The sequence below is a fragment of the Aulostomus chinensis genome, chromosome 10 (assembly GCF_037954235.1).
Source record: "Aulostomus chinensis isolate RoL2024-O1b breed Wild chromosome 10, RoL_Achi_v1.0, whole genome shotgun sequence".
Taxonomy (NCBI): Eukaryota; Metazoa; Chordata; class Actinopteri; order Syngnathiformes; family Aulostomidae; genus Aulostomus; species Aulostomus chinensis.
Window position 1 is genome coordinate 9,308,970 of NC_141329.1, and position 26,506 is coordinate 9,335,475.

The 26,506-nt window shown below is 43.6% G+C and overlaps 3 protein-coding genes across 4 annotated transcripts; 2 read left to right on the forward strand and 1 right to left on the reverse strand.

The window, feature by feature from the left end:
- On the forward strand, nt 1–1,840 carry her8.2 (hairy-related 8.2). The gene is made up of 4 exons (XM_086215109.1): nt 1–386; nt 513–608; nt 713–791; nt 1,194–1,840. Exons 1-4 carry the CDS (start codon nt 333–335, stop codon nt 1,541–1,543), a joined length of 579 nt encoding a protein of 192 aa, XP_086071235.1. The 5' UTR covers nt 1–332; the 3' UTR covers nt 1,544–1,840.
- A 3,358-nt stretch (nt 1,841–5,198) lies between these two features.
- On the forward strand, nt 5,199–7,891 carry her13 (hairy-related 13). Its single transcript, XM_086215110.1, has 4 exons — nt 5,199–5,630; nt 5,766–5,852; nt 5,925–6,006; nt 6,736–7,891. The coding sequence occupies exons 1-4, from the start codon at nt 5,544–5,546 to the stop codon at nt 7,188–7,190; spliced, it is 711 nt and encodes a 236-aa protein (XP_086071236.1). The 5' UTR covers nt 5,199–5,543; the 3' UTR covers nt 7,191–7,891.
- A 2,125-nt stretch (nt 7,892–10,016) lies between these two features.
- Nucleotides 10,017–25,891, reverse strand: LOC147254341 (period circadian protein homolog 2-like). Of its 2 annotated transcripts, none has more exons than XM_086215960.1 (22): nt 25,715–25,891; nt 21,971–22,526; nt 19,618–19,710; nt 19,187–19,341; nt 18,935–19,056; nt 18,431–18,632; nt 17,756–17,807; nt 17,330–17,472; nt 17,140–17,218; nt 16,908–17,014; nt 16,606–16,759; nt 16,389–16,497; nt 15,988–16,267; nt 15,587–15,740; nt 15,374–15,501; nt 15,073–15,267; nt 14,695–14,940; nt 13,499–14,547; nt 13,160–13,379; nt 12,815–13,052; nt 12,537–12,687; nt 10,017–12,308 (listed from the first exon to the last, which is right to left on the reverse strand). In XM_086215960.1, the coding sequence occupies exons 2-22, from the start codon at nt 22,423–22,425 to the stop codon at nt 12,159–12,161; spliced, it is 4,482 nt and encodes a 1,493-aa protein (XP_086072086.1). In that variant the 5' UTR covers nt 22,426–22,526; nt 25,715–25,891; the 3' UTR covers nt 10,017–12,158. The 2 variants fall into 2 exon arrangements, with proteins under 2 accessions (XP_086072086.1, XP_086072085.1); XM_086215959.1 differs by having other exon boundaries at nt 10,018–12,308; nt 15,587–15,743.
- Between the last annotated feature and the right edge of the window lie 615 nt (nt 25,892–26,506).

Here is a 26,506-nt window from a genome sequence, read left to right on the forward strand (position 1 = left end):
GGGGCAAAACACGGTAACTGCACACTCTTGTTCATCTCTGGGAGAGGAGGAAACTGCAGTTTTCATGGGTGGAGGCTGGAGGGAGGCTTGGTTTCAGGCCGGACATCTGTCGCTTGTGTGTGATTTTTTTTTCTAGCCTGGGTCTCTCGGTTATTGAATGGAGCCACTGACCTGTCAGTCTTGACTGATGGGACCCCGTGTGTGGGAAAATCCCGCAGCCAAAGAGTTGGAGCATTCACATGCTAATTGCGCCCTATAAATAAGAGGGCCGCGGCGCGCGGAGGGCCCTAGAGACGCGCTGAGATTCAGAGCAGAAGAGACACGACATCAGCATGACTGCTTCATCTATGGCGCACAAACATCCCAATGCCAAGGAGGAAAGAAAGGTATTTTACCATCGGACTTACGACGGATCATTTCCTCTTAGATAAACCAGTGCGCACCGGCGTGACGCATCGCCATCTTTCCCGCCGTTAACCGAGCATCATCTTTCTTTTTCTCGCCCTTACTAGCTGAGAAAGCCTCTGATTGAGAGGAAACGACGTGAGAGGATAAACAATTGTTTGGATCAGCTCAAGGAAACCGTGATCAGAGCGTTCAGGCTGGATGTGAGTATGTCCTCAAACTCTCGCACCCCCCCCCCCCCACACCCCCGCTGTCCCACCACAAGTAAACAATAAACTTAACCTCAAGGCTGCTCATCTCTCTACAGCAATCCAAACTGGAGAAAGCTGATATTCTAGAAATGACCGTGAAACATCTGCAAAACATCCAGAGCAGTAAACGTAACGGTAAGGAGCACGTGCATGTGCGTCTGACGTGTGTCTGTTGGGCCGAATGTAACATGAAAAGTGTGTATATTTTACAATGAACTGATGCTGGCTGTGGGGGGAAAAAAAAGTGTTTGAGTGTGAAAGTTTAGGTTTCGGGATCATTCATGATATAGTTTGACATCCGGTGAGCAATGACGTCATTATTCAGCAGGGGGCAGCATCAGCACATAAACGTATCATCCTCAGTATCAATGGGATCATCTGGACAATTGTAATTATCGAAGAATATTCTGAACAAGTTGTTTTCAATATTTAAGAAAGTTTGTGTGAAGCTAACTGGTATAGGAAACAGACTTAATGGATGCAGGTTGCACTGTCGCCACCAGAGGACGCTATCAACTCACTCTGTCTCCCCTGCAGACCCCACGTTAGGGCTGGAGGCCCAGCAGAAATACAGCACGGGCTACATCCAGTGCATGCATGAGGTCCACAACATGCTCCTCACCTGTGACTGGATGGACAAAACTCTCGGCTCCCGTCTGCTCAACCACCTCCTCAAGTCCCTACCCAGGTCCACCCAGGAGCGCTCTCTCCAGCCCACAGCCAGACTCGATGTCCCTCCTCTGGCCAGTCCAGGACTCCCTGGAACACCTCTAAGAGGAGACCCCAGGCAGCTCCAGAGAGACCAGCCCAACTGCCATGTGCGTCTGGAGAGTGCAGTGCTCCACAGCTCCCACCTGGGGATGCTAGAGATGTGGAGGCCTTGGTGACCTGGTGAACTGATGCTGATGATTCTCCCTATTGTTAGACATCCTCTGTTATGTATCTTATAGATATGCTGCTCAGAAGACAAGCACGTGGGGCGGTTTTGTTCCAGTTATTATTATTATTGTAGGTGTGCTATGATGATTCTACACAGACCTTTTCTATGTACTTCCCTCAGAAGTCGACCTCCTGTAGCCTGCATTATAGAAGGCTCCTATTCTCCTAATCTTTCATATATTTATTGTATTAACAGCTTATTTATTTGACATTATAAGGCATGGCTTTGCTTCTTAGACCACTTGCTTGGCATTGCATAGATTTTTATGTCTTCTTCCTTATGCTGTGTAATTAACTAAACATTACTATTAATAAACTTTGTACTCTTGATACTCTTGAGGTTTTGTCAAGCACACGAAGGATCTTGTGACATTTTGGCCGTTCAAGTATAAAATAACAGAAAGATGAGTGAGAGGGAATCTCACATCAAGAAGGATTCCCTGCCATTAAAACACCTGTTTACTCGGAATTAAATTCTGTTGCGACATAATTACAGAAATACGTGGAGAAAACAGTTAACCGGGTGGAAAAAAAGGCCTACTTTTTACAATAAGCATCTTTATCTCACAATGTTATCTCACTGTGTTTCCAGCATCGCTTTGTTGTGCAGATTTAACAGGCCTCAGTTTAAATACACATGCCATGTTATTCACACATTTTTCATACATGTCACTTTAGGAGGAGTCAGGTGTTTCTGATAATATCAAAGGTTAGTAAACCTTGACTGTACAGCAGCACTTGAAGTTACATCGATTATTTACACTTGTGAATCTGCTACAATTTCGTACACGAGGGTTTTACACAGTGGATGTCGACAGACTGTCCATTTGTCCGGCAGCTTCTTCAAACCCTCAGGTGCGACATTCACTTTGTCACTAAAACAAGGAAAAGATCATGACAGCAGAGTTTCTTTCATCCACTTGTTTTATTTGCAATGTGTTTATTTGAGAGGATTTGAGATGTCCACGTCAGAGGTGGTCTAGCAGCCCGTTCTGTACAGTGAAATAGAACTACTAGAATGAAAAGGAGCCATCTCTCATGTTCTTGAAAACACCTGTGATCTTCCTACTGTGAACTGGAAAACAAAACTTGAATGGGATCAGTTCTCAAGTGGACTGCGTCTTGGTTGATCGTGTAGCCTCAACTGAGGGTGCTGATACTGGAGTTATCTTGAAATATAATCAGCATTATTATATCAGCACAAAATATTGATTTTGTAATTTAAGAAAACTGCCTCTTTATGCCCACGACCTGTATATTTGTATTAATTACATATATTCACTTATACATCATATTTGGTGACATTTGTCATGCTGACGTCAATAAATTCTATGACTACTAATAACAATAATCAATACTACAACAACAACAACTAGTACTACTACTACTACTAAAAATAAACGTATAGCACTTGACAATAAGGCCACAAAGTTTAGATTAAGCATGAGTCATCATTGTTTGGTATAATCAATCATCAAGTAATCAATTAATTCACAAACACGTCATCCATTCATTGATCTGCCTCTCAAAACTGGCAATAAGACACCAGTTTAAAGTCTCCAATACCAAATACTGGTTTGTGCCACCTAAAATAAAGTCTCATCTGCTGGGGATTTTTCCCCCAATATGACAAACAACAAAAATGATACAAACCCCCACCGGTGACACATAAGGACTCTGTGAATGCTCCATATTTTCATCTTTGATTCTTTTTAAATATAAAGTATTTCTGGTACTCATTTTGGTGATAAGCGAGTTTATGTAAGAGGTAAATGTGGATTAAAATCATTCATTCTTACTCTAAAAATCGAAACTTCAATAAATGGTGAGTTGATCATCAGGAATCTTTGGTACGTGCGTTCATTCTTCATCTGTAAGGCTGCGTTACACGTTATTGTGGCATGATTTTTTTTTGGGGGGGGGGGTACTTGTCTTCTCCGTTTGAGTTCTCAATCGAAAGTCAGGAGTGGACTTAATGACATTCATGAATGGGATCTCAAGACCAGCAATGAGCCCGTTCTCCCGCTATTATTGTGGTTGTGTTTGTCCGCTTGGTGGAAGCAGGCGGCGGGGGTGAGGAGAGGGACAGGCACAGAGGGGGACGCCTGGTTCCTCGGCGAGCCGTCCAACAAAGGCGAGCCACAGACAGCTGCTCCCTTTCTGCGCAGTCCGCACCATTAAAGATCTGGAGCAGGGATCTGGGGGTGGCTTGATGCCAGACCCCCTCCACTTCAAAGGCCAGAAAATATTCCTTCATTTGGGGCACATTTGTGGTGCTTTTCGTTGCTGCTGCGAAACTGCTGTGCGTAAAAGCACCTGGATGCTTTTATCGTGTGATTCTTGTTTCAGTGAGCTAGAACAGCTCTTTTGTGGCGATACTTTGTATTTCAATACCGTGTACGGGACATGCATATGTACCTAATGTCGAGGAGAGTTTATTAGGCATTAACAAGTAAAATTGTACGCCAAATGTTATCTAGCCCACCCATGGACAAAAAGTGCTCCATATTGTTTCAACATACAACTAAGTTCGAAATTTTCATTCATATTCTGCACTTTTTTCCTCCTTTTTATTTCTTTCTTTCTTTATTTATTTATTTATGTATACACACCATGTGAGAACATGGCGCAGCTTTGTCAGCCAACTCAACCCCAGACAGACGCAGCAGAGGAGGCAACGTGAGAATGTGGCTGCGCACAAATCAGAAGTCACCAAACAACGGGGAGAACAAACGAGGCGCAGGACAACACCTGTCGCTTTCTTTGGAGAGGAGCCCTTAATTCCCCGGGCTGATTCAGTTTGGGCCGAGGGGCCGCCGGCAGCAGCTGCCAACTGAAGGCATCGCATTACATCCGCCTAACAGGATCTGTTGAGGCTCGGTCACAGCCCACGGAGGAGAGACGAGCGGTAGGGCGGGAAACTTTGCCAAACCGCAGCGGGGAAATAAATCGGTTTAAGAAATGAACAGTTGTGACAAAATGTGTAGAACATAATGTGCTCCTTCATTTACTGCGTTAAAGTAAGTGAAAAGAGATTATAACTATTCTGTAAAAGACTCCATTCAAAATTCGACTCAAATAAACAAACCTAAGTATTTGATACTGAGTTAACTTAAATATCAATAGTAAGAAGACACGTCCTACGCGATCTTTGTATACACCAGTGCTTGGAATCGTTTAACAATTGATCCATCGACCACTGAGGGTCATTAAAGCTTAAAAAGTACAACGTTTGCCTTGATATGTGGATGAGAAAAAAGTACCAAGCCTGCTCAAATGCAAATGCAAATATTACAGTAAAACATAGCTACATCAGCATCAAATGTAGTACTTGAGTAAAAATACTTTTCACCTTTTATTTACCAGCGACTGTACTGAATTTGTCCCTTTTTTTTTTAGAACCCATGTATGTACATTTCCCCTGTTTGAAGTGTAATAACGTATATTCAAAAAGAATCAACATGAATTAGTTACAGCATTCAAAACAAAATGACAAGTTTTGAGTCTCCCAACGCGTAATTCTGTCTGATTTGGGACATAGACGCTTCATTTCTTCCTCCATAGTCAAAGGGGGAAAAAAACGGAGTGGTCGTTGCCGTTACGCAGAAACCTCTACAATTAAAGCCCGTGCGGCTCTCCGGGCGCAGACCGGAGTTGACCGGAGACAAAGGGATGGACGCTCATTGGCTCCGCCAGTGTGCGCTCTGTTGTCCCCCAGCGAGACCAGCTCGGCCCCTATTCACATGTTAATAAGCCCCTATAAATACTAACAACAGTCAGTCGGGTAGGCAGCGCCAGCAGCAGACTCAGGGTGCACAATAACCAACACAGGGACGACGAGTCTCCTTTTATTTTTCCTCGCTGTGACCGGTTCCGTTTGCCAGCTGCTCCTCGCTGGCGGAGTAAAAAGCAGCAGCGGGAGCAGGAGAAGAGACGGATCAGACCAACATGGCCCCCTCGGCTCGGCCCAGCAAGACCGGACCTGGCATGGAGGAGGACGAGGGTTACTATGGGATTCAGAAAACGGACAGAAAGGTAGACGTGGTGATGGGGGAACAGCTTGGAACACACTGGTGTCATCCGCAGTGATGTGGCGCAGTTTAACTGGACGCATTCAACATCCTCATAGTCTCACAGCTTCTGTCACTGAATGAATTGTGATCGTTGCAGACAAGGAAACCCCTGGTGGAGAAGAAGAGGCGAGCCCGGATCAATGAGAGTCTGCAGGAGCTGCGGACCCTGCTGGCGGACTCAGACGTGAGTACCACAGCTCCACCTGTGTGACCGCGATTGTAGATTCGGGTTCTCACGGACTTTGTTTCCCCGTAGTTTAACTCCAAGATGGAGAACGCAGAGGTGCTGGAGATGACGGTGAAAAAGGTGGAGGACATACTGAAGAACAGAGCGCAAGGTCTGCACACTGGACATGGATGAGGGGCCCAAGTCTGACAATAGGAAACACATCACCTTTTGATCCTGTGTGGTCGGAACAAAGAGTATCATCCACGTTTGGTGGAATTTGACTAGAAAGCAGTGGAATAATGATGCAGTCAGTCGTGGAGGATTAGATGTTATCAGATATGAAAGCAAAATTCAGGATTTTACATGAACTTCTATAACTTTTTACATGAAATGACTCCTTGAAATTGAGAAATGCACATTACTCAACAAGGCTAATTTAAAAAAGAGCTTTAGAGCCACATGTGAAAACACACAAAAATAATCTTGAAACCAGAATGCTCTTTGTTTTTTCAATTAAAGAACCTAAATAAGAGGGTACATTTATTTATATATATTTGTAATTTTTACTCTTGTGGTTTTGATTTTATGTGCGTTTTATGATCACATGGAAGTAGCATTGAATGCTAAAATCAAATCAGCATAAAACGTTTCTCGTGTTTGTCCAACCCATTGTAGGAATGATGGTTGACTGTTGATCCAATAAATTTGTAAGTTAATTGACAGGTTGGGCATAAATTATGAGGCACTGGATATTAAAGGTGGAATGAAAAAGTATTGTTTTCTGTTCAATGGAAAGGAAGTATAACAATTCTCCAGAGAAGCACAGAAAACTACCCAAGTGATTTGATTGTGATGCTTGGACCAGTTCAATATAGTTTCATACTGTCCCTGCCCGCAGAAAGCAACGCGCTCAGCCATGAAGCCAGCGAGAGGTTCGCCGCCGGCTACATCCAGTGCATGCACGAGGTCCACATGTTCGTGTCCAGCTGTCCCAGCATTGATGCGACGGTGGCAGCAGAGCTCCTCAACCACCTCCTGGAGTGCATGCCCCTGAATGAAGACCACCTCCAGGATGTGCTGATGGATCTAATCACGGACACCTCTGGCAACAATGGCACCACTTGGCACGGGGGAGGTGGCGAGGTTCTTTACTCAACCCTGGCTTCACCTGGAGGTAGGAGCATATCTAGCGGCTCCTCCTCGGCCCTCTCCCCAGCCCCCTCCACCACATCCAGTGAGGACCTGTGCTCTGACCTGGATGAAACTGACAGCGAGCACAACCAGAGTTCCACTGAAGCTTTGGACGCCAGGCCCACCATGACCTACCCTCAGTGCATGTGGAGACCCTGGTAGGGGCAGGGGCTTGGGTGGAGATACAGCTGTTGATGCAGGTTTTGTGGGCCTCCTTCAGAAATGGAAAATTCCACCCTAAAACACACGATCACTTAAAAAAAACTTTGGGCTCAGTTGCCTTTGGGAATTACATGACACATTCATGGATTTATCGCCATTCAGTAATGAAACCTGCAGGACGAGGCAGAGGGATCAGTTTATCGACTGACGGATTGGGGTTTTCTCTTCATCCTGAGGCACTGCAGTTTTACATCTCTCCCTTTGCATTCTGGGAAATGAAGGAATGTACTGAGTGAGAGAACAACACTCCTGAAGTACTTTGGATATACATCGAAAGAGTGGATTTTTCCTTCTCAGTGACCACTACAAGTCCCCTCGGAGTCTTTTTTCAACCTTCACTTATATCCCAGCAGCGACAGACTGACAAGCTCAGGATGTTCACTCGCTTTTGTGTCAATATGTTTGTGTATATAGCATTTGTATGAGGAGAAAAGCTCTTGTAGAAACCGATAAGTTTGCCTCTGATTAATAATATAAATATTTCTATTGTATTCCATGAAGACCTGTAGTTTATTTGACCTGTAGCCTCCTTCAGAATGTTGTAATGATGATTAGAAATGATTTGCCTGGAAAATGTCTGAACTTGATGAATAAAATGTTATCATGAATGTGTCTGACGGGAGTTACTATGCAGGATTTTAGAACTAAATCGTAGTTGAACAGGAGCACTGAAGTTGAGATGTGATCAGGTGTTCACAAGGACTGTCTGAGATGATCTACAACAGGTCTTCAAGATTTATACCCGGGTGTCTTCCCCACTACTACATCCTCTTCTCGAGTCCCTTTGGTTCCCATGAAAGAGTCACACCTCAGATAGTGTCTCCTCTCTCACCCCAGAATTGTGATAACAAAGAACTGTTAGATCCTGTCTGAGCCATCTGGACCCACCAACCACCTGCCTCATTAACTAAACGTCCGTTTCCTCATGGGAAGTTAAAAAGTTGTAACCAGCTGTAAAAAGGAAGAAAAAAAACAAAGTGGGATATTTTCCTTTATTTTATCAGATAAGGGTGTATTTGATATTTGGTGGCACTCGCACGGTGCTCATGTGGTTGCTTTTCCTGCTGTCAGATGATCTCGGAGTCTTGAGGGAGTAATTAACAAGGAGAGATGGTGGAGGGGTGTGAATGTCTGAAGAAACACATTTGAAAAGGGAGACACAATGATCAAAGCTGCCGGTGACCATTTGACAGAGAAGTGTCAAAGCCAGCAAGAGCTGAATAGACACTGAAGAAGACACAAGTGGGCTCAGATGCTTCAAAGGGATGGACACACACACACACACACACACTCACACACACACACACGCTTCAAGGTTAGCTTACGCTCCAGCATCAAGATTCAGGGATGCTGTGTTTGTAAAGTAGTGGTGCATCAGATCTCACATTTAGGTTAAAGTAGCACTTCCTGTGTTCATCATTACACTAGGGGTAAAAGTTCACACTTAAAAGTAAAAGTACGGAAGGATTATTAGCAAAATGTTCTCTTCAATAGTAAACTGGCAATGTATTTACTTTTGGACACTGACAACCAAAAAGTTCAATCAAATTACCTAGTTTTTTTTATGTAACTTTGCAAAACAACATCTGCTATATTTCAGAAGCAAAACAATCCATTCCACTCCATGTTAGTCTGATGTTTGCGTTAACCCCCAAACACTTGAACTGCTCCACGGTCCAAACCTGTATGTTTATGGGCTTTATTGCAAATAAATGCATCCTGAAGGATCCTTGTGCAAACCACATGCTCTCGTCCCATCAGTGAGTAAAGCTGTATTTAAGTAAGTGTTAGGGAAATATAGTGATCACCTTTATTCTGTCATCCTTATAACAATGTCAGTTTTGGAGGACATGTGGGAAGATGACCCCCCCCCCCCCCACCCACCTCTTCTCTCATTCCGATGTGCTAATTGAAAATGACGGACGACACGCTGACCACATTAGCAGCTTTAGTTAAAGTAAGAAAAACCTCAGACAAGAGGGAGCGTCCACATGCATCAGCGGCGGGTTGGTGACATCCGTGCATATGAATTCTGAGGTTAAAGGTCAGTGTACTGCAACAGTTGGCGTTAGAGAGATTTAACGGTGGAGGCGAGCATATGGTGCTGAAACAGATCCCTGGGGAACCTGCCGTCCCCCTCAACTGCCTTTGACCGGGAGAGGGCAGTCACCTCTGATTGGACGGCAGCAACATCATCTGTACGCCAGAATAATGCGTGCGATGAGAGTGGCTCGTGGAAGGCGTCGACTCTCATAGATCTTTAGCGACTGAAGAGAGATTAAAAGGGAAATTTAGCAAAAAATGACAACTGCTGCCAGCAATATAGGCAGATGAGTTTGTGTTAAAGGCCTTGAAAGGTTTTAGTTCCACGCAGATGGGACAAACTGACAAAGAACTAATTGTATCTCCTGATTTCTACAAGACTAAAAGGCTGTAACTTGAGTCAGGGTTGGTTGGGTATTTGTGTATTCATATTTTTTCTACACCGACATCTTTTTTTTAGTTTATCATGATCGTGGATGTTTGATTCTTTTTGTATGTTTTATAGACCTCTCCAGTTTTTGCCACTCTTTAACAAAAGTCGAGCAATGTTAAATTGTTGGATAATTCTTTCCACCTCAGAGAACCGTAAGAATCAACCCATCCATTTTCTAAATCTAATCTAAAAAAAATAAAAAAGTTCTGAATTATTACTGAATGATTAGGAAGAAAAAAATTGAAGTTGAAACAAAAGGAGACGTGTCGAGCTGCACTCACAACAGACACCGAAGCAAAGTAATACATCAGAAAGTGCCATGTTTCTGTAGTTTTATTACAACATCGTTTCCATGTCTCAAACAACACAAAATCTCACCTACAAAAATAGCAAATAAGTATGCTAGTTGCGTATACCACAGACTCATACAGTGGCTATGAACCACATGTACAGCATCATACACAAAATCATGTGCCAGTACAGTGTGTATGTATTTACAGATCAGGGGGCTTCCAACACCCCAACAGTACTTAAATCATTTAAACATGGATTCCCTCTTTTAGGAATAAGTAAGGCTAACTTTCTGTCTCAGCACATTTCCTATAGAATAAATGTTTTATACACGGGTGAGTGTTGGAGGCCTCCTCTGAGATACTCTACACAGAGAAGAGACAAGAGTTGCTAAAGGTGGTGACGGGCGCCGTCGTCTGGGTGCATTCACTCACAGAGACAGAGCCAGTCTGTGCAGGCCCATCACTCACCGGAATCACGTAAGTATCTGACCGCTGTGTCCATTACGCATTGTTCACACGCATACACGTGCTAAGTTGGTTACTCTGTAATCACAGTAACATGACCTTGGATTCATAGAGGTAGGGTCCATCCTAGGTGACACTGAAAAGCTCTTCAAATAAAACAAAATACAGAGAATATAAAAAAGGTACAAAAAAAAGAAACAAACAAAGCCATTGAGATGTTCTTGGTCCGGTCACTGTTACATTCACACGCCTCGACAGGTTCTCTGCTTTAGCACCAGCTTTGTTCCCAATTCTCAAGCACACAGAACCAATGTGGATCCATTCCCTCAACACTTTGATGAATTTGCAGGGTTGCAAATCAACGACTGGAAGGATGTCGCCATTTTTCTTGTGTAATCCAGCTTCCTATTTAGGATTACTGAGGCAACATGGTCCCATTGTTCGCTACATTTCTTACGCTGTTACCCAACATCCTGAAGATTTCAGAGCTGGTCATGCACCACTCTTACTGGCAGCTTTCATCGTACCGCTGTATACACTCTCACTCACTCAATCACTCACTCTCTCTCTCTCTCTCTCTCGCGCACACACACACACACGCAGAGACTTTGAGGCTTTGTGATGGTGCCTGAAACACACTTCTTTTTTTTGATTTTAGAAGATTTCATCCTTTCAATGCAAAATCTTTTAAGCGGTTATTTAACCGCGTCGATGCTTCTCTGCAGAAACTTCATACATCAGGAGGTTTGACTGAGAAATAATAAGCTACCTACAGACTAAAATGACTTCCTGGCATGCAACAAACACACACACACACGTATATATATATATATATATATATATACACACACACACACACATCTTTCATATATGCACTGTCTTTCAGTTGAACTGATTTGGCTTAAGCTTGTGAAAATCTCTAGATATTTTCTCTGCTACAAAATAAATAATTCATTTGATGACCGTCTTGTGTGCATCAGATTGTCACTACAGTCTGACTGTGCGTTTCAGCTACTGGCTGTAGAGTCTGGTTCTACCACCTCTGACCCTTTGACCCAGCATACTTCATCTAATCCACCCTACAATGTTTGTCCATACTTCCTGATGGGAAAACAAAGGGAATCGCCGGTTTGAAGGGTGCACATGTGACCAGGTGGTAAAACAAGAGAACACAAACATGTCTGGCAGCAGAATATTTTCACAACAGTCCTGGGCTGCTAGTTCATATTCATTTTAAAATCATTTAATGATGTTTGTTTTGTGAGAATATCAAAGCGACCAATATATATATATAGAGATATTTATACAATGTCAAATGACGGTGAGAGAGAGAGAGAGAGAGAGGGAGAGAGAGAGAGAGAGAGAGAGAGAGAGAGAGAGAGAGAGAGTTTGTGTGCGCTGTTCATAATGCACCGGCGCCCCCTTTGGGGCACATTAAGAACAGCAGTCCTATGCTTAACCCACCCCACACACACCGACGCTTCAGCTGTATCCTCACTACCACGTTGCAACAGAGAGTTCTGTTTGAGTCAATGGTGTGTATGAGAGTGTAGTTTTCAAGGTTGCCACAGGCACACAGTTGTAAAGTCTCAATTCAACAATCTGTGTGTGTCTGGGCATCATGAGGCTCCATGGCTGGTCAAGTGAGTCCCCCTCCTAGAGTCATCCAAATGTTCACGAACCAGAGTCCAGTTGAGCCTTCTCTGATTTGCTTTGGTTGTTTGGCTGCTCTTGGCCCATCTCATCACCCAGCTCACCCATGTCCATGTCGGGCAGGTCCTCCTCGATGGGGGCTGCTGCTGCATCCTTGCAGTACACACACTCCTGAACACACACAAACACACCCATACTGTTGGTAACTTTCTGCTAGTAGTCAGGTGATAGTCTATTTCCTTAAATCCAAACGTTTCCATATAACTGACTTTTTGGTTGATGAGGGAAGACTGTTGTCAAAATGTACATCCAGATGCAACAAATATTACCACGACTAAAATACTTACCAAATCCAAAAGTATACAGTATTAATGCACAAGATCTGTGTGTGTTACTGACCTTCACATTGATAGCTGAAGGCAAACCCCCTCGTCTCATCCAAGGGTGCTCCTCCAGCAGCTCTCGTCGCTGGTCGGAGGAGAAGTGGGGCTGGCTCTTTTGCATCTGTCTCAAGCGCTCCTTGTCTTCCCGTAGAACCTTCTGAATGTCCCTGTGGATCAGGTGACACAAAATTTACTGATTATTTTCCCCAAAAAGTTCAATTTGATTGAATATTAACAATTTCTTCTTAAAAACCTTTGTTTTTGCTGTTGCTGCCGTGTAAATCTTGAACTCACCTGGAAGGCATCTGATAGGTCATCATGACCTTGTCATCAGCATTGGCCATCAGCAGCCAGAGGGGCTCCTGGAGAACATATTTGATGAAATGCTCTCCCTCCCCTTTAGATGAGACCTTGGTTTGTAACAGACCACCTTGAGAGTCTCCTTCCCCCCTCATCTTTGCTTTGGTCTTGGTGTTGGGGCCGGGTTCTGGAGAGTCAATGCTGCCAAAGTACTTGCTAGTGTTGCTGCTCCCTGTGTGGAGTATTAGAGAAACAGTTAAAAGTGAATCAACTGTCTGTGCTGAGAAGGAAAAATGTCAATCTTTTTTATAGATAATTCTTCAAACTTGATCAACTAACCTGTTCTGCTGCCTGAGGCTCCACTACCTGAAGTTCCACAGCCATTGCAACCTGATCCAGATCCCGAGCCCAATCTGGATCCCGATCCTGAGCCCAAAGAGCCAGATGTTGCTGATCCGGTACCCGAGTGGGAGTCCTCTTGTTCCTGCAGTAGGATGTCCAGTAGGTCGCAAGATGAGGAGTTACCATCACTGTGACCCCCATCTTCTGGAGGGTCCACCTTTAACACAAGGAACCACATGGTCAGACAGAATCCCCCAGTACCCAGAGTACCCAAAAGCCCTGTGAGTAGCTGTGTTTATGACAATACATCTTTCTACATCATTTTGAGTCTCTCACCTGGTGATGATTGTCAGGCTTGGCTGAAACACTGATCTTTTCCCCTAAAGCCCCTGCAGCTCCTGTCAGTGCTGCAGTGCTGTTCCCCTGTCCTCCACCAGACAGTACTGTGCTTTCCTGCCGTTCCACTGACCGTTGCCCCTCCTCCATGCTCAAAAGATTTAGCTGAAGCGGTGAGCTGCACCGCGACTCAAACAGTGTTGGCGATGTGGCAGGCTCTCGTGCTCCAGATGCAGGCGTTGAGGAGCGTGATGCTGCCCCCTCTCGGGGTTCCCCTGTAGTGGCTTTCGGGGGTTCTGGGTTTAGGCTGTAAGTGAAGGGCTGAGCTGGAAATGGGGGCTGAGCCACAAACTGAGTCTGTACTGGGAAGGAGGGCTGGGCAGCGAAGGACTGCTGGGGGTTGTAGGCAGGCTGACGAGTCTGGAAAGGCTGTTGGGGGGAGAAGGCAGTCTGCACGGGAAACAGTGGTTGGTTGGTGAATGTAGGTTGCGTTTGCATGGTGAAGGCTGCCTGGGGGGGCTGAAAGGACTGCTGGCCAGTGAAGGGAGGTTGTGTCTGTGTCTGCTCAGGGAAAAATGTTGATCTAGGAGCAGCCCCTATTTGTCCCATCTGGCCTAATTGTCCCATTTGGGGGAAAAGATAATTTGGCAGCACCAATGCCACCACAGGTGTAACAATAGGGGTGGGGAATGGGGTGGCAGGTTGGGGTGCTTGTGTGCTCTGCCGCTCTACAAAGCCTGTGGAAAGGGTAGGGTCAGGACGGGGCACCTGAGCAGGAGCAGCAGGTGCTGGGGGGTAGAGAGGGTATGCAGGCACCATGGTTGGGTAAGAGACATTAAAAGCTGACAGAGATGCTTCTGATGGCGACCATGAGGTTTGGTTGAGACCCTGGAGAGGGGGACGGGGTTTGCGGTTGGACACAGCGCTGTCTGAAGAATCAGGATGCTTCATACGAGGCTTCTTGGACTTCCTGTTACGGCTGCCTTTCTTAGTCCCAGTCTCTGGCCTGGTGGAGCCCAGTTTGGTAGCACCTTGTAGTCCAGATGGTTCTGAGATGACACAAGAAAAGGTCAGACAGAAATATGCAACCTCATCCCACTAATACCTGGCTAAAGGTCTTTTAGTCAACCACTAATTTATAGTACAGAACAAACTTTCAAGTAGGGGATATCAAAGTAAATTCAATCATTCTGCACCTTCAGCATTGGCTCGACCTCTATGCTTGTGCAGATACGTAGAACATTCCTTCTGAAAGGTCCTGGCATTCCGAATATCTCGGCAGCGGTTGAGGAACGCCTGTTCCTCTTTCTGGGTGTGTGCTGCCAGCACTTGTTTGGTCAGTCCCAGCCTCTTATAAGCTTCCTTCTCCTGGCTGAGTGGGGACACCACACTGACAGGCTGAGCCGGGGGTGCTGGGCTCTCTGCCACATCCTCAATAATCTCTGTTAAGTGGAAACATCAGCAAGATAATTAATTATCTAACATTTGGATGAACACACATCTGATGTCATGACAGATGTTTGTCTGTGTGAGTTCAATGTCATTTCTTTTAAAGACCAAACAGAGAAACTCACCAGACTCTGGCTGGGGCTTCTTGTCTCCCACGTGGACGATGGTGCTGCTGTAACTACATTGGGAGGTGATAGACACCACACTCTCAGCCTTACTGGGCAGGGTCAGAGGGGCCAGGGGGCCTCCCACCACAGCAGCTGCCCCCGATGGAGGTTTCTTGGGAGCTTTCATGTTAGACAGTTCCGGTATCAAAGGATCTGAATAAGAGAGATTCTTGGTTAACTCCATGCTGCTGATTATGCATTCTATCCAGAGAATGCAACTAACCAAAAGCAACTCAAAGGAAATAATAAATATACATGCCTGTGTTTGCACCTGCTGGCACTTGCATGCTTTCCTTCTTGTCATCATCAGAGTTGGAGGAAGTGGTGTTCGAGGAGAACTGGTACTTCCTCTTCACTGTGATGGGAATGTTACAACTCTCAAGGTACCTGAGAAACATAAAGGGGTTCATTTAGAGAGGGCAAGCTTTCTACACAACCTTTATCATCATCATTTCTGTATACACACGCTCACCGGATGACACTGTCCAGACAGCTGATCTGCTGGTAGGAGCAGACAGTCTGGTCTTTGCAGGTGAAATCCTCCATGCTGGCTGCAGTGCTCTCTTTGCCCTGTAGAGGGGGCGCAGATTCCTTCAGCCGCAGGGCAGGACTCCTCTGAGCTGCTGCTGCTGCAGACAAAGACAGTGTCACAAACAGACACAGAGACAGGCACATAGATGGATGCGCTAATGAGGAACACATCTGTTTCAATCCACGATCTTACTGTATCTATGTCTGCACTTAAAAGTTATTATTGTAATTATTTTGAAATGTGGAATGAAATGAATTTTTAGTTCACCATCATTTAAGTCAACTTTTGGACTTTCTAAAGGGATTAAAATAGAGTCCTGGATGTTACTGAATTGAACTCACTGTCTGTAGTCTTCTTTTGCTCAGGTTTGGATGGTGAAGGTGCGGGTGAGGAAGGAGGGGAGCGCAGGCAGACTTGGGAGTCCTGGTTTTTCAACATGTGAACTCCCTTACAAATCTCCTGGAAGGTCCGGGGAGGCTTGGACTTGCCCATTTCCTCTGCTGTGTTCACCACCATGAGGTTCCCGTTGCTTTCGCTGGACGAGCTGATGCTGACCTGAGGCTCATGGGAGCCATTGCTGCCGTGGCTCCCATAACCACTGGAGCCTATGTTGTGGACTGGCTGTGGAGAGAGAGGCTGTTACAGGAACTGATGACAACATGAATGAAAAGTATGTTTTTTGTGCGCTGTATGTATGTATGTATGTGTGTGTGTGTGTGTGTGTGTGTGCACGCATACATACTTGGAGTAGCAGCCTGTGGATCTGTTCACTAATTTCCTGGATGTCTGAGTCCATCATCTTGCCTCCATGGAAGGAAGGTGCAGCAAAAACATCTTCATTTACTGGACCCCTGAAGAATACACACCATTATCAATCAATATGACTATCTCTACTATCAGACACATGAGCCATATAGGACTGAGTTTAAAAGTTTAAGTTTTGCAGTGTGCATACTTACATGCGAACTTTGTGCCTCCCAATAACGAAGGAGACCTTGCGACTCCAGGGGTTAACGAAGCTGGACCAACTTGTGTCAATGGTAACGTACTCCCCGTTTCTTGCGCAGAAGCGGATTGAGGAGTGGTCAAATGGCTGACACGCATATTGCAGGACTGTTGACAGAGGGAAGAGAGTGTGTGAGAAACAAGGACCTGAGCACCATAAAATTAAAAAAAGATCCCTCCCACTCCATAAACTGAAACTAACATGCTCCATATTTAGGTGATACTTGAGGACAGAGGGAATGAAAGTTCGTCTTACTCTTGCGATGCACAGCCAGCATTAGAGGCCGGTCACTTGGGTGCAGATTGGCCAGCACAGGGCTGCCAATCAAGTCCTGGGGAAGGTAACCCAGCAGAGGGACAGCTCTGATGGAGATACAACAACATTTTACAGAGTGTTAAGAACTGATTCATCTGGCCTACTTAACAAAAAAAAAAGCAAAGAAGCTACAAGATTTTGTTTACTTCATAAAAGGTTTGTTATCACTCACCTCTCATCAACATCCTGGAAAACACAGTTAGGAGTGTGTGTGGTGGTGAAGATACGCTTGTCAGGAGGGATCCTGGGTGCTGTGGATGGAGAAGAAAAAAAATTATAGTACTGATAAACATTAAAAAAACAAAAACATTCCACTTGCCATCAGAATTATTTAATGGACAATCTAAGTAGATCTGTTTCACCTTCATAACCAGAGTGCACCCTTTCTGCCAGCAGGAGGCAGCAGAACTGCTCCTCAGACAACTCAGCGTCCTGGACTTTCATCAGGTAAGGAGTCATACGGAACGGATAGTACTGCAGATCTCCTTCATGCTCCTTTCCACCACTAAAATACAAACACATATGGGAATTAAAATTACAACTCTGATGGCTTCATTCATTGGGGCCCAAAGTGAAAGAGGCCTCAATCATTGTTGCTCTAATTTTTTGATGATAAATCCTGGTAAATACTTGACAAAAACATGGAACATACAGGCTTTGTTCCAACATTAGCATCCAATCTGGCCACTTGATTCATCTCATCTGCTGCTCACTAACACTTTGCTGACTCAGAGCTTGTTTGAGCAGGAAACTGTGGATCACAGTCGCTGCCTGTCACTGTCACTCACCTGATGCGACAAAAGAAGGATTTCTCCTGCATGCACTCCGTGGGAGATGACTCTGAATAAGATAGAGGGGAGAAAGAGAGGACAAGATGAATATATCATCGAACGCTTCGGATTGGCTATTTCCACATGGTCCATCTGTTTAATCTGTTAGTCATCTCTATTCACCAGTGGGTCCTGTCACACACATTCAGTGGCCTCAGATTCACATAGACAGGAAGGTCAGATATATTCAAGGTGCTTATTTGCAAATTAATTTTAGTAGATTTTTTAAAAAATGTTGTTATATTAGAAACAGATTAGAAAACAATTCAAATTTTAGAGACATGGATCACCCTCATAGCTGTGATTATGTTTTCACCAAATGTGTGGGAGTACATATGTGTGAATGAAGATGTTAATGAAACATGTGCTATGTGTGTAAGATCATGTGTGTGTATATATGTGTGTGTGTGTGTGTGTATATGTGTGTGTGTGTGTGTGTGTGTGTGTGTGTGTGTCGGTAGGTGGATTATGTGAAGGAAATGGGTGCTTACTGTATGTGTGCAGGTGGTACGGGTGATGGTGTTGCCTGTGGGTTATCCACGTGCTCTTAGTGGTGAGTAAAAATATCATTCATCCATATCATTCACTACATTCAGGCTTTCATTCACACAAAAGTTGGCAGATGGCTGGTACCTGCTCCGGTGCACATGCTCCACGAGGGCAAGCGGTACGGTGTGGTGAAGCTGTAGAACACGCTGACGTCCTGAGGTGTCAAAAATTCCACAAACTTGGCATTGTTAAACACTTCCCTCTTACAGTTCAAAATGGACGCCGCTTGGTCCGAGATGTAAACGATCTTCCCGGTGATGAGCGAGACGGCTACAGCAAATATATCCTGCAGGAAATAAGATTTAAAAAAAGGTTTCTTTATTTAGTCCAAGCCATATTTAACTTCTTGAGATACAACATAGTAAAACTGGTTTGTTTTTATCATCAAATAAATTCTAACATTTAAGAAAGCTGTTTTCACCGTGCGTTTACATCAGCACAACCTGACTGATACATGAAAACACAACGTGACTCATGATACTCCAGACAACTAAATCGAACTCAAACATGTGCCACTGCTGCCTCAAATGTGTCATCTCACTGTAATGACGCAATAGGGATGGCGGGGTGAAGAACAGAGGTACTTACAGTGTTTTTGAGGGTGTACTCAGAAGTGATGCTGTTGATTTCTTCGATGGTGTAGGATGATACTTCGAACCCTGGCGGCTGGCTATCATTAATCATCAGCATTTGGTAATACTCCTCGTTGGCTGCAAATAGATCAGTGAAATGTGTTGGTGGTCAAGGGAAGTATACATGTAAACATACACACATATATTATTCTATCTATCTATCCATCTATGACCACGTGGATGAAAAACCAAGACAAAATGGTCTTACCTTTCACCTGCTTGACACATCGCAGGGCATACTTTAGTGTGTTGACGGTGCTGGACTTTCCTTTGCTCTTCTTTTCAATCGGCAAGTGCATCTTTAGTTCCTTGAGCGTCTTGAAGAGTTCCTTCTGTGTCTTCGCTTTGGCTGACTGTTCGCTGCTGCAGTGGGTAGACGAGACAGAAACACGTGTGTCAGGATGACACTCTCACCCATGCTGTCACAGGTTCTCCAGCATGGGGAACAACAAATCCTCACTGAAAATGTGTTTTATATAAAGGGAGGAATATTTACCAACTAAAATGTATAGAAAAGGAGAGGAAGTGTATTTAACCGTGTGGGTTGTTAACTAAACTGGGAGCTGATGCACTGATAAACTCCCAACATATAGACTCTTTGCAGATCTCATCTAACCATTAAATAAGATGTCTACCAACCTGCAGCCGCTAGTTGAAGGGTTGTCCTGTTCTGAGCTCACCAGACTGAAGGCGTTGGAGCTGCTGGGCGGAGATGGACTGTGAGAGTTGGAGCTGTAACCATAAACAACACATTGGAATTGAGGAAGGATACAAAAAAAAACCTCCCATAAAACATTAGCATTGTGAAAGAACAGTTCGAGCACCAAAACAAAAGTTAAGACGAAACATGGTGAAGTGAATCAAGGGCATGTTTGAGAGTGTTATAAACATCAGTCCCTTCATTCATAAGTGATAGTGAGGAGAAAGTAGCAAACATGGAGGAGTAGGAAGAGGATCAGGTAGTGAACCGCTGACTCTTTTTTGAAAATGTAAAAAGTTTTTTGCTAATGAGACAAAAGACAAGGAAAGAAATTATTAAAATTTGGAGATGCAACATAAAATGTTGGGAAAATTTGACAGTGAAATCATATATCACCAAACTTTGTTTTGATATTAAGTATTTTTCAGGAGTGTTTTCTTTACTAATTGAAAACTTAAATCATTTAAATAGTTAAATCATCTTTGGAATGCCACAATTTAACCTAAATATCCTGCATGTCATGCTTCTTTTATTCCCTTCACCTTCAGCTGTCAGCTAACGCAAGAATGTCAACTCATCTAAACAAAAAAACCAAACAAACAAAAAAATTCAGACAAAGTTTGAAGTGTTAGCACGGGCTCCAGAGTGTGTTACGGCTGAAGGTAAAACACAAAGACACCAGGTGCTGTGGTAGGACAAATCAACCAGACACATCAGGCACGGAGTGCAGAGTGAAAGGAGGCGGATGGCGACCTTCAGCTGATGGGGAGCTTATCTTGGTGTTAAATGTTCATCTACAGCTTAGAAGCTAAAAGCAACAGAGTACCGACATTAAGGGATTCTTTTGAAAAATGTTCATAAATCATCAAACAATCTTATATGACGTGAGTCCCGCTGATTTAAGAGGTAGAACTAAAGTTGACAGGGGCTACAGTGCAGCCAAGCACCTCCTCTGTATCCTACACATGCATCTACGTGTTACCTCCTCAAATGTATTAAATTCATCTGAGCAGAGACACACCTCACTGCGTGACTATAAACTCACAGGGCAAGGGTTTTTTTTTGTGTGTAATTTTTGTCAATTATTTGCATTGGTCATGGAATAAACTATAGAAACTAAAACTGTTATGACCTGATGACACTGACATCTGCATCTACTGAAAACCAGTTTAACAGTGACACGGTGACACGCTTCGGGACAGAACCTGAATAACTGTAGGGACAGTGTGTAGGGTAAGAGGGGTCTTTTGGAATTACGGGAATGAAATATTCATAAAGATGACTTCATTTCTGTACAACCACTCAGAATTGCAATTGTGTTTTTGCTACCTTGAGGTACTTGCTGGATATCCACATAGGGAGAAGGTAGAGCCCGGAACAGATATAAAAGTAGCCTGGCTCCTGTCACACTGCTTTCAAATTGGGCTAAAAGTAGCCTATTTAAGCTGAGTCCTCTCCAGTTATTACACTACTGTTGATGAAGAAATAGATTCGGCACAGAGAGATGCCCCCGCTGCTCTGTTTCTGCTTTTCTAACTGTGTTTGGAGCAATTATAGATGAGTGTCATTTTTCCAAATTCTAGATTTGCTAATTTTTATGTTGTCAGAATTTTAAGAGCTCAAAATTTTGACAATAAAGGATAAAAGATCCAGCAGAGCATAGTAACATTTGTATGGATAAGGACGAGATGAGCAACTTGACCTCTAGATGTCGCTACGTCTTACGCATTGCTCCTCTATCACGGAGGGTGGATTTTCACCATTCCTGGGGTGTGTGGCAAAATCCTGTATTCAGTCACCAAGCCCATTCTATTGTGTAACAGTACCCATCACTGTAGAAGTAATGCAAGTCTATGTAGTGTAAAAAAAAAAAAGAAGAACTACATGTACGATGTGTCGCATGTTGAAATACCCTGACAATACATAATTGCATTTGAAGAGGGATAATAGCACACGAACGATGGTGGGCCAATACTAGGTGATGTACTGGAGTACATAATTGATAGGTTTTTGAAGTCAGTGTTATTTGATTGATTTTTAATTATCTTGCCCAATTAACATTTTTGTGCATAATCTTTGCTGAGGATTAGGTTGACTGCTATGTTCCACAGTCTGAGACATTAACAAGGTTCTCCACAACAATGGTTCTCTCCAAATATGACTTATACAGGGGAAAATGGCCCTTTTGTATATTTAATGAAGCGTAATTCCGTGACCTTTATGGTCCGCTCCCCCACGACGGCGAGAAAAGAAGTACTTTACAACGATTCAGTGCACTTGGTGTGGTCTCACCTCTTGTTGCTTCCTGATGACTCCAAGAGAGCGGAATCCTTGCAGTTGCCATTTGAGCTGCCCACAGATTCATTGCCATGGGACTCATTTCCATGTGACTCATTGCCATGGGATTCTGTCCCACTCCCACTTGAACCGCTGCCCCCCATCTCTACATCTTCATGTAAGGGTGAGTGTGTCCGCTTCCTGTCATCGTGAGGAGAGCCAGGTGAGGCAGGGTGATCATGGCTGCTGTCGCTCCCCTCGGAGGCCAAGCCTAACTCCGGCTCCAGTTCCACCGTATCCTGTCCACCACAACCCTCACTGTAACTGCTGGCCATGCAGTGAAGCTGGCTGATGGAGCTGCAGGAAGAATCCTCCCTTTGCTCCACCTGGAAGCTGACCCTTTCACAGGAGAGTTTGCACCCGTCCAGGGTGGAGTACAGGTAATGTTTTGGGTCACTGTTCTCAGACATGGGATGGGCCAGAGTGAAAAAGCTGTGAGATTAAGTAATCTTCTTCATAGTGATGCAGAGCAGCGGAAGGTGAATGGAGTTTTGCCTCGGTATGATGAGATCTTTAGGCAGAAAGAAAATGGAAAAAAATGCATTAAACCTCTCATATTTCTCATTGCTCTGCACTGTCACAGACAAAATACCACCACAGAAGAAATGTAGCCCTTAAAATTAGAATCATTCGATAGGAATCAGCTTTGATCTGACCAGCCAGTGGGGCCTTGGATGGGGTGTCAGCATTTTCAAAAGTCAACGCTAAAGAAAAGGGCACAGCATCACACAAAGTGATATTGTTATTGTTCACCCCCCCCCCCAAACTCACACAAGGCTACTGCCATGCCATCCATCTAAAGGTCTGCCTAGTAAATAAGCTGTTGTTTGCCCTTTGCAGGTGGATTTAAGCCTCAGAGCAGAGCAGTTTTTCAAAAGAGATTTTTCAGATGAAAGGTGAGTATTAAGAGATCAAAACACATCTCTGAAGACACACACATTGTTGATGACAACAAAAGCCTTCGCCCTGCTCAACCCACCACGACACGTTTAGAAGTTGACAGACAAAATGCTTTATTTCGCTTTCAAGTTGCTCAAGCTGACACCTTTGATTCAGAGATCAACAAATAAAGAGGGAAAAGCAGTTTCAAGAAATAAAAGTATTATCATCTATCATTTGCACAATCACATGATAGAAAGATGCATTGCTGCATAGTATAATATGTGTCTGACTGTACAGCATATTAATGACTGTGGAAACTTCCTTGAGCAATGTGGCGTCCGGTCAAACACCACATTCAGTAATTACTCAAGTCACCTCAGACAACCTTATGTCAATGTATTGTTATATTGCATGAAATCCATGTTGCAAATGTGGGTAGTTATCAATATACTTGTAGCCAATAAGAATTTAACTTAACACAAAATAAAATTGTACAGAGGTGAAAAAGAAATCTTGTTCTGCTAAAAAAAAAGAAGATACCAGATAAAAATACAAGATTGCAAAAGCTCTGCAGGCACGTCCTCCTACACTCCCCCTTGCACTGGCTGGAGCTATTCATGGGTATTGCAGCTAATAGGAAATATTGGCAACAGGTACTAGAGCTAAATCCAAACTATTGCACTGTTTCAGCTGTCCACAATCAGACTGAAGCTATTTATGTAAGTGTGCAAATTAGGCTACTTTTCTATTCTCATGTTTTACATAAGCACTTTTACATAACTTCTCAAAGTTTTAGTGATAGTATAAGAATATTTTAAGATTTACAAAAAGCTTATTAGACTTTTCAGCCACCCACATCCACTGCCTTCAGCCTCCTTGACTAATGACCCACTCCTGAAAGGCAGCAGCAATGCCGTCATAGGGGACTTCCTATTGGCTGCTCGAAATAGCCAGTCAGGAGAGAGTAAGGAGTGACAATAGGTTGCAGCTATGTCAACCAATCAGTGGACATTAGAGGTGACAGCAGTAATAATAAAGTCAACAGACAGGTTTGATAGTTTCATAACTATGGGAGGAATGTGATCAAGCTCCTTACACAGTACTTCCATACATACATTAGCCAGTACATCCAAATTTCTTCAACATAATTCAAGAAATGCAGATTTAGAAGCAACTTAACTGTTATAAACACAAAATCTTGCAGCAAAAGAAAGGTTTAGTCCTTCACTGTGGCAACGAGTTGATGTTAGTGTGACTGCAGCATCAGCTGAAAGCAAATGTCACAATCAGAAGTACATAACTTCTAAAATACATTCTTTAAGTATCTTAACTTAAAAAAAGAATACAGAATGTGAGTAGGAGCTTACAGAGACCCAGTCTTCCACTGACACGATGGAACACAGCAACAGGTAAGATTTGACAGAGTAATACCCCCACACACACACACACTTAAAATAAGTATATCTCGCATGCTGGGGTAATCTTACATCCACACACTCTCTCCAAAAGAGTGCACAAGAATGACATATTGAAAGTGAAGTCCCTCCTGTTAGTAGCTCCAGCCCTGTATCTTCAGAGCACTGTTGCGCCCAACACACTAGCACAGATCTCAGGAATTATACAATGCTGCTCCAGTCACATGGATTTGGCTCAAGTGCAGCAGGAGCCATTACAGCCCTGTTTCATAAAAGCTCATGCTCTCAACTGAAACCAAGTGCAGCACTTCTATTCTAAGCTCTTTCATGAAATCGCAGGCTCCAACAATTTCTGAAATGCTGCATTTTTATCCTGAATGGATGATTGGTCTTATGATTTCCACTGTACTGACAAGGAAAATAAGTTTCAGTGTGATATAAAGGGAGATACTCTAAATATACTATTCATCTGCTGAGATAATTCTGAGCACATTTGTTTTTAACAGTTCAATATTTCTCTCAACATGACCTCACATCACAAGTCATAACACAGCATTGGTGTATAGGTACAACTATAATACTTAAATATATGATTGAGTGAAATATACATCCAGTAAAATAAGCTTTTGGAGGTGGAATCCTGTCTGTAGCTAAAACACTGGCAAAATGAGTCAACTACTGTATTATTCTAACTTCAGAAGGGTAATGTGTAGATGTTTTATACATTTTCAGGAGCAAAACCAGGGAAAGTCTTTATTTGAGGGACTGGTATCATTATTCTCATCATGTAGAACTGAATTGATGGGACATTTACAGTACAGTGAGGCGAGAGGGACATTTTTAGGTCTCTCAGAGGATCTTAAAAGCTAGAAATAAACATGTATGCTTAGTACGAATTTAATTCATCTTACCAGAGTAGTTATTTTTAACCAAATCTGAAGTAAAATAAGGCATAGTAGTAAAACAAATAGTATTTTCAAAATACAATAAAAGGTTAAATCAAAGCAAATTGAAATAAAATGTATTTAGAACTGGAGCGACCGTCCCTTCCCCCAGCTAACTCCCATTGACCTGCTATTCAAAATTCACACACACGTTGACCTGCAATCCAGTGCACGGTACACTGACACAGTTATGTAAAAGTAGCAATGACGGTTATAAACTACAAGTAACACCAACCCCTTCACCACGGACGGTCGGTGTCAATAAAGTATACAATACTGCTTAAATTTACGACAGAAAAGAAAGCTTAAAACTGGCATTTTAAAGGAAAAAGTAGAATAAGTAGAGCAACCAGGATTTTGGCGCATGCGCACATAGGGTTACGTTATGCAACTTATTTTTTGCGCTCGATTATTAAATCCCGAAGCGACAAAAAAGGTGAAATGTGATAAAAACCTACCTGTCCTGTCGAGATAAAACAGCCACCCTGGATCTCGAAGGGGTCCAGGAAAAGCAAAAATCAACTGCGGATAGAAGCATAGAGTTAAAGACCCAGTATTCCTCAATGGGAGACGGTTTTCCGACGGGCTGACACAGTAGTCTACAGTTCCTCCCCGGCTCGCTCCAACTCCAGCCCACCGACCAATCAGCGAGCTCGACTCGCGACCTCAATTCAGACTCCGCCTACAATATTTTCTAATTGGTTACAAGCTAAGGGTTTCCATGGGAATCGTGACGGAATTAGTACGAGGGGAGCTCATTGGTTCAGAGGGCTGTCCGTCGTTTTACATAAACAAGCCATCCACCGCACGTGGAATCCCATGTTATGTATCTCGCGCGGTGTGAGCCTTTGGAAGTTGTGAGTCGAAAACAACGTTTCGAGTGTTGAAATTACATAAATGCAAAAGTCATGAAGTTACATGAAGAAGTAAACAGCGAAAGGTCTATTGGAAACCATCACACACACACACACACACACACACATTTAACTTTCTGTGACTTTATTGTAAACATCACAACAGCTTCGACAACATGATTTAATAACGCGACAGAGCAACTGAGTAGCATTTAACATCCTGTTACAGAGACGTAGCCATGTGTCTTTCAAGAAAAAAAAGCAACTCAAGAGTCCATCGAGTGGCAACGTAGCTGGAGCGTCATACATGTTTTTCCACAGTTACATGCGTCACAATTGTGCTATTGCTCTGACAGGAGGCTGGCTCGCTGTTGCTTCGCAGAGGACATGAAGCAT

Coding starts and splice junctions, on each gene's coding strand:
- her8.2 (XM_086215109.1), top strand. CDS start 333: ATGACTGCTTCATCTATGGCGCACAAACATCCCAATGCCAAGGAGGAA. Junction 609..712: donor TCAGAGCGTTCAGGCTGGAT/GTGAGTATGTCC, acceptor ATCTCTCTACAG/CAATCCAAACTGGAGAAAGC. Junction 792..1,193: donor CCAGAGCAGTAAACGTAACG/GTAAGGAGCACG, acceptor TCTCCCCTGCAG/ACCCCACGTTAGGGCTGGAG.
- her13 (XM_086215110.1), top strand. CDS start 5,544: ATGGCCCCCTCGGCTCGGCCCAGCAAGACCGGACCTGGCATGGAGGAG. Junction 5,631..5,765: donor TTCAGAAAACGGACAGAAAG/GTAGACGTGGTG, acceptor TGATCGTTGCAG/ACAAGGAAACCCCTGGTGGA. Junction 5,853..5,924: donor CCCTGCTGGCGGACTCAGAC/GTGAGTACCACA, acceptor GTTTCCCCGTAG/TTTAACTCCAAGATGGAGAA.
- LOC147254341 (XM_086215959.1), bottom strand. CDS start 22,425: ATGTCTGAGAACAGTGACCCAAAACATTACCTGTACTCCACCCTGGAC. Junction 19,711..21,970: donor TCATCAGGAAGCAACAAGAG/GTGAGACCACAC, acceptor TTATGGTTACAG/CTCCAACTCTCACAGTCCAT. Junction 19,342..19,617: donor CCTTCAACTAGCGGCTGCAG/GTTGGTAGACAT, acceptor TACCCACTGCAG/CAGCGAACAGTCAGCCAAAG.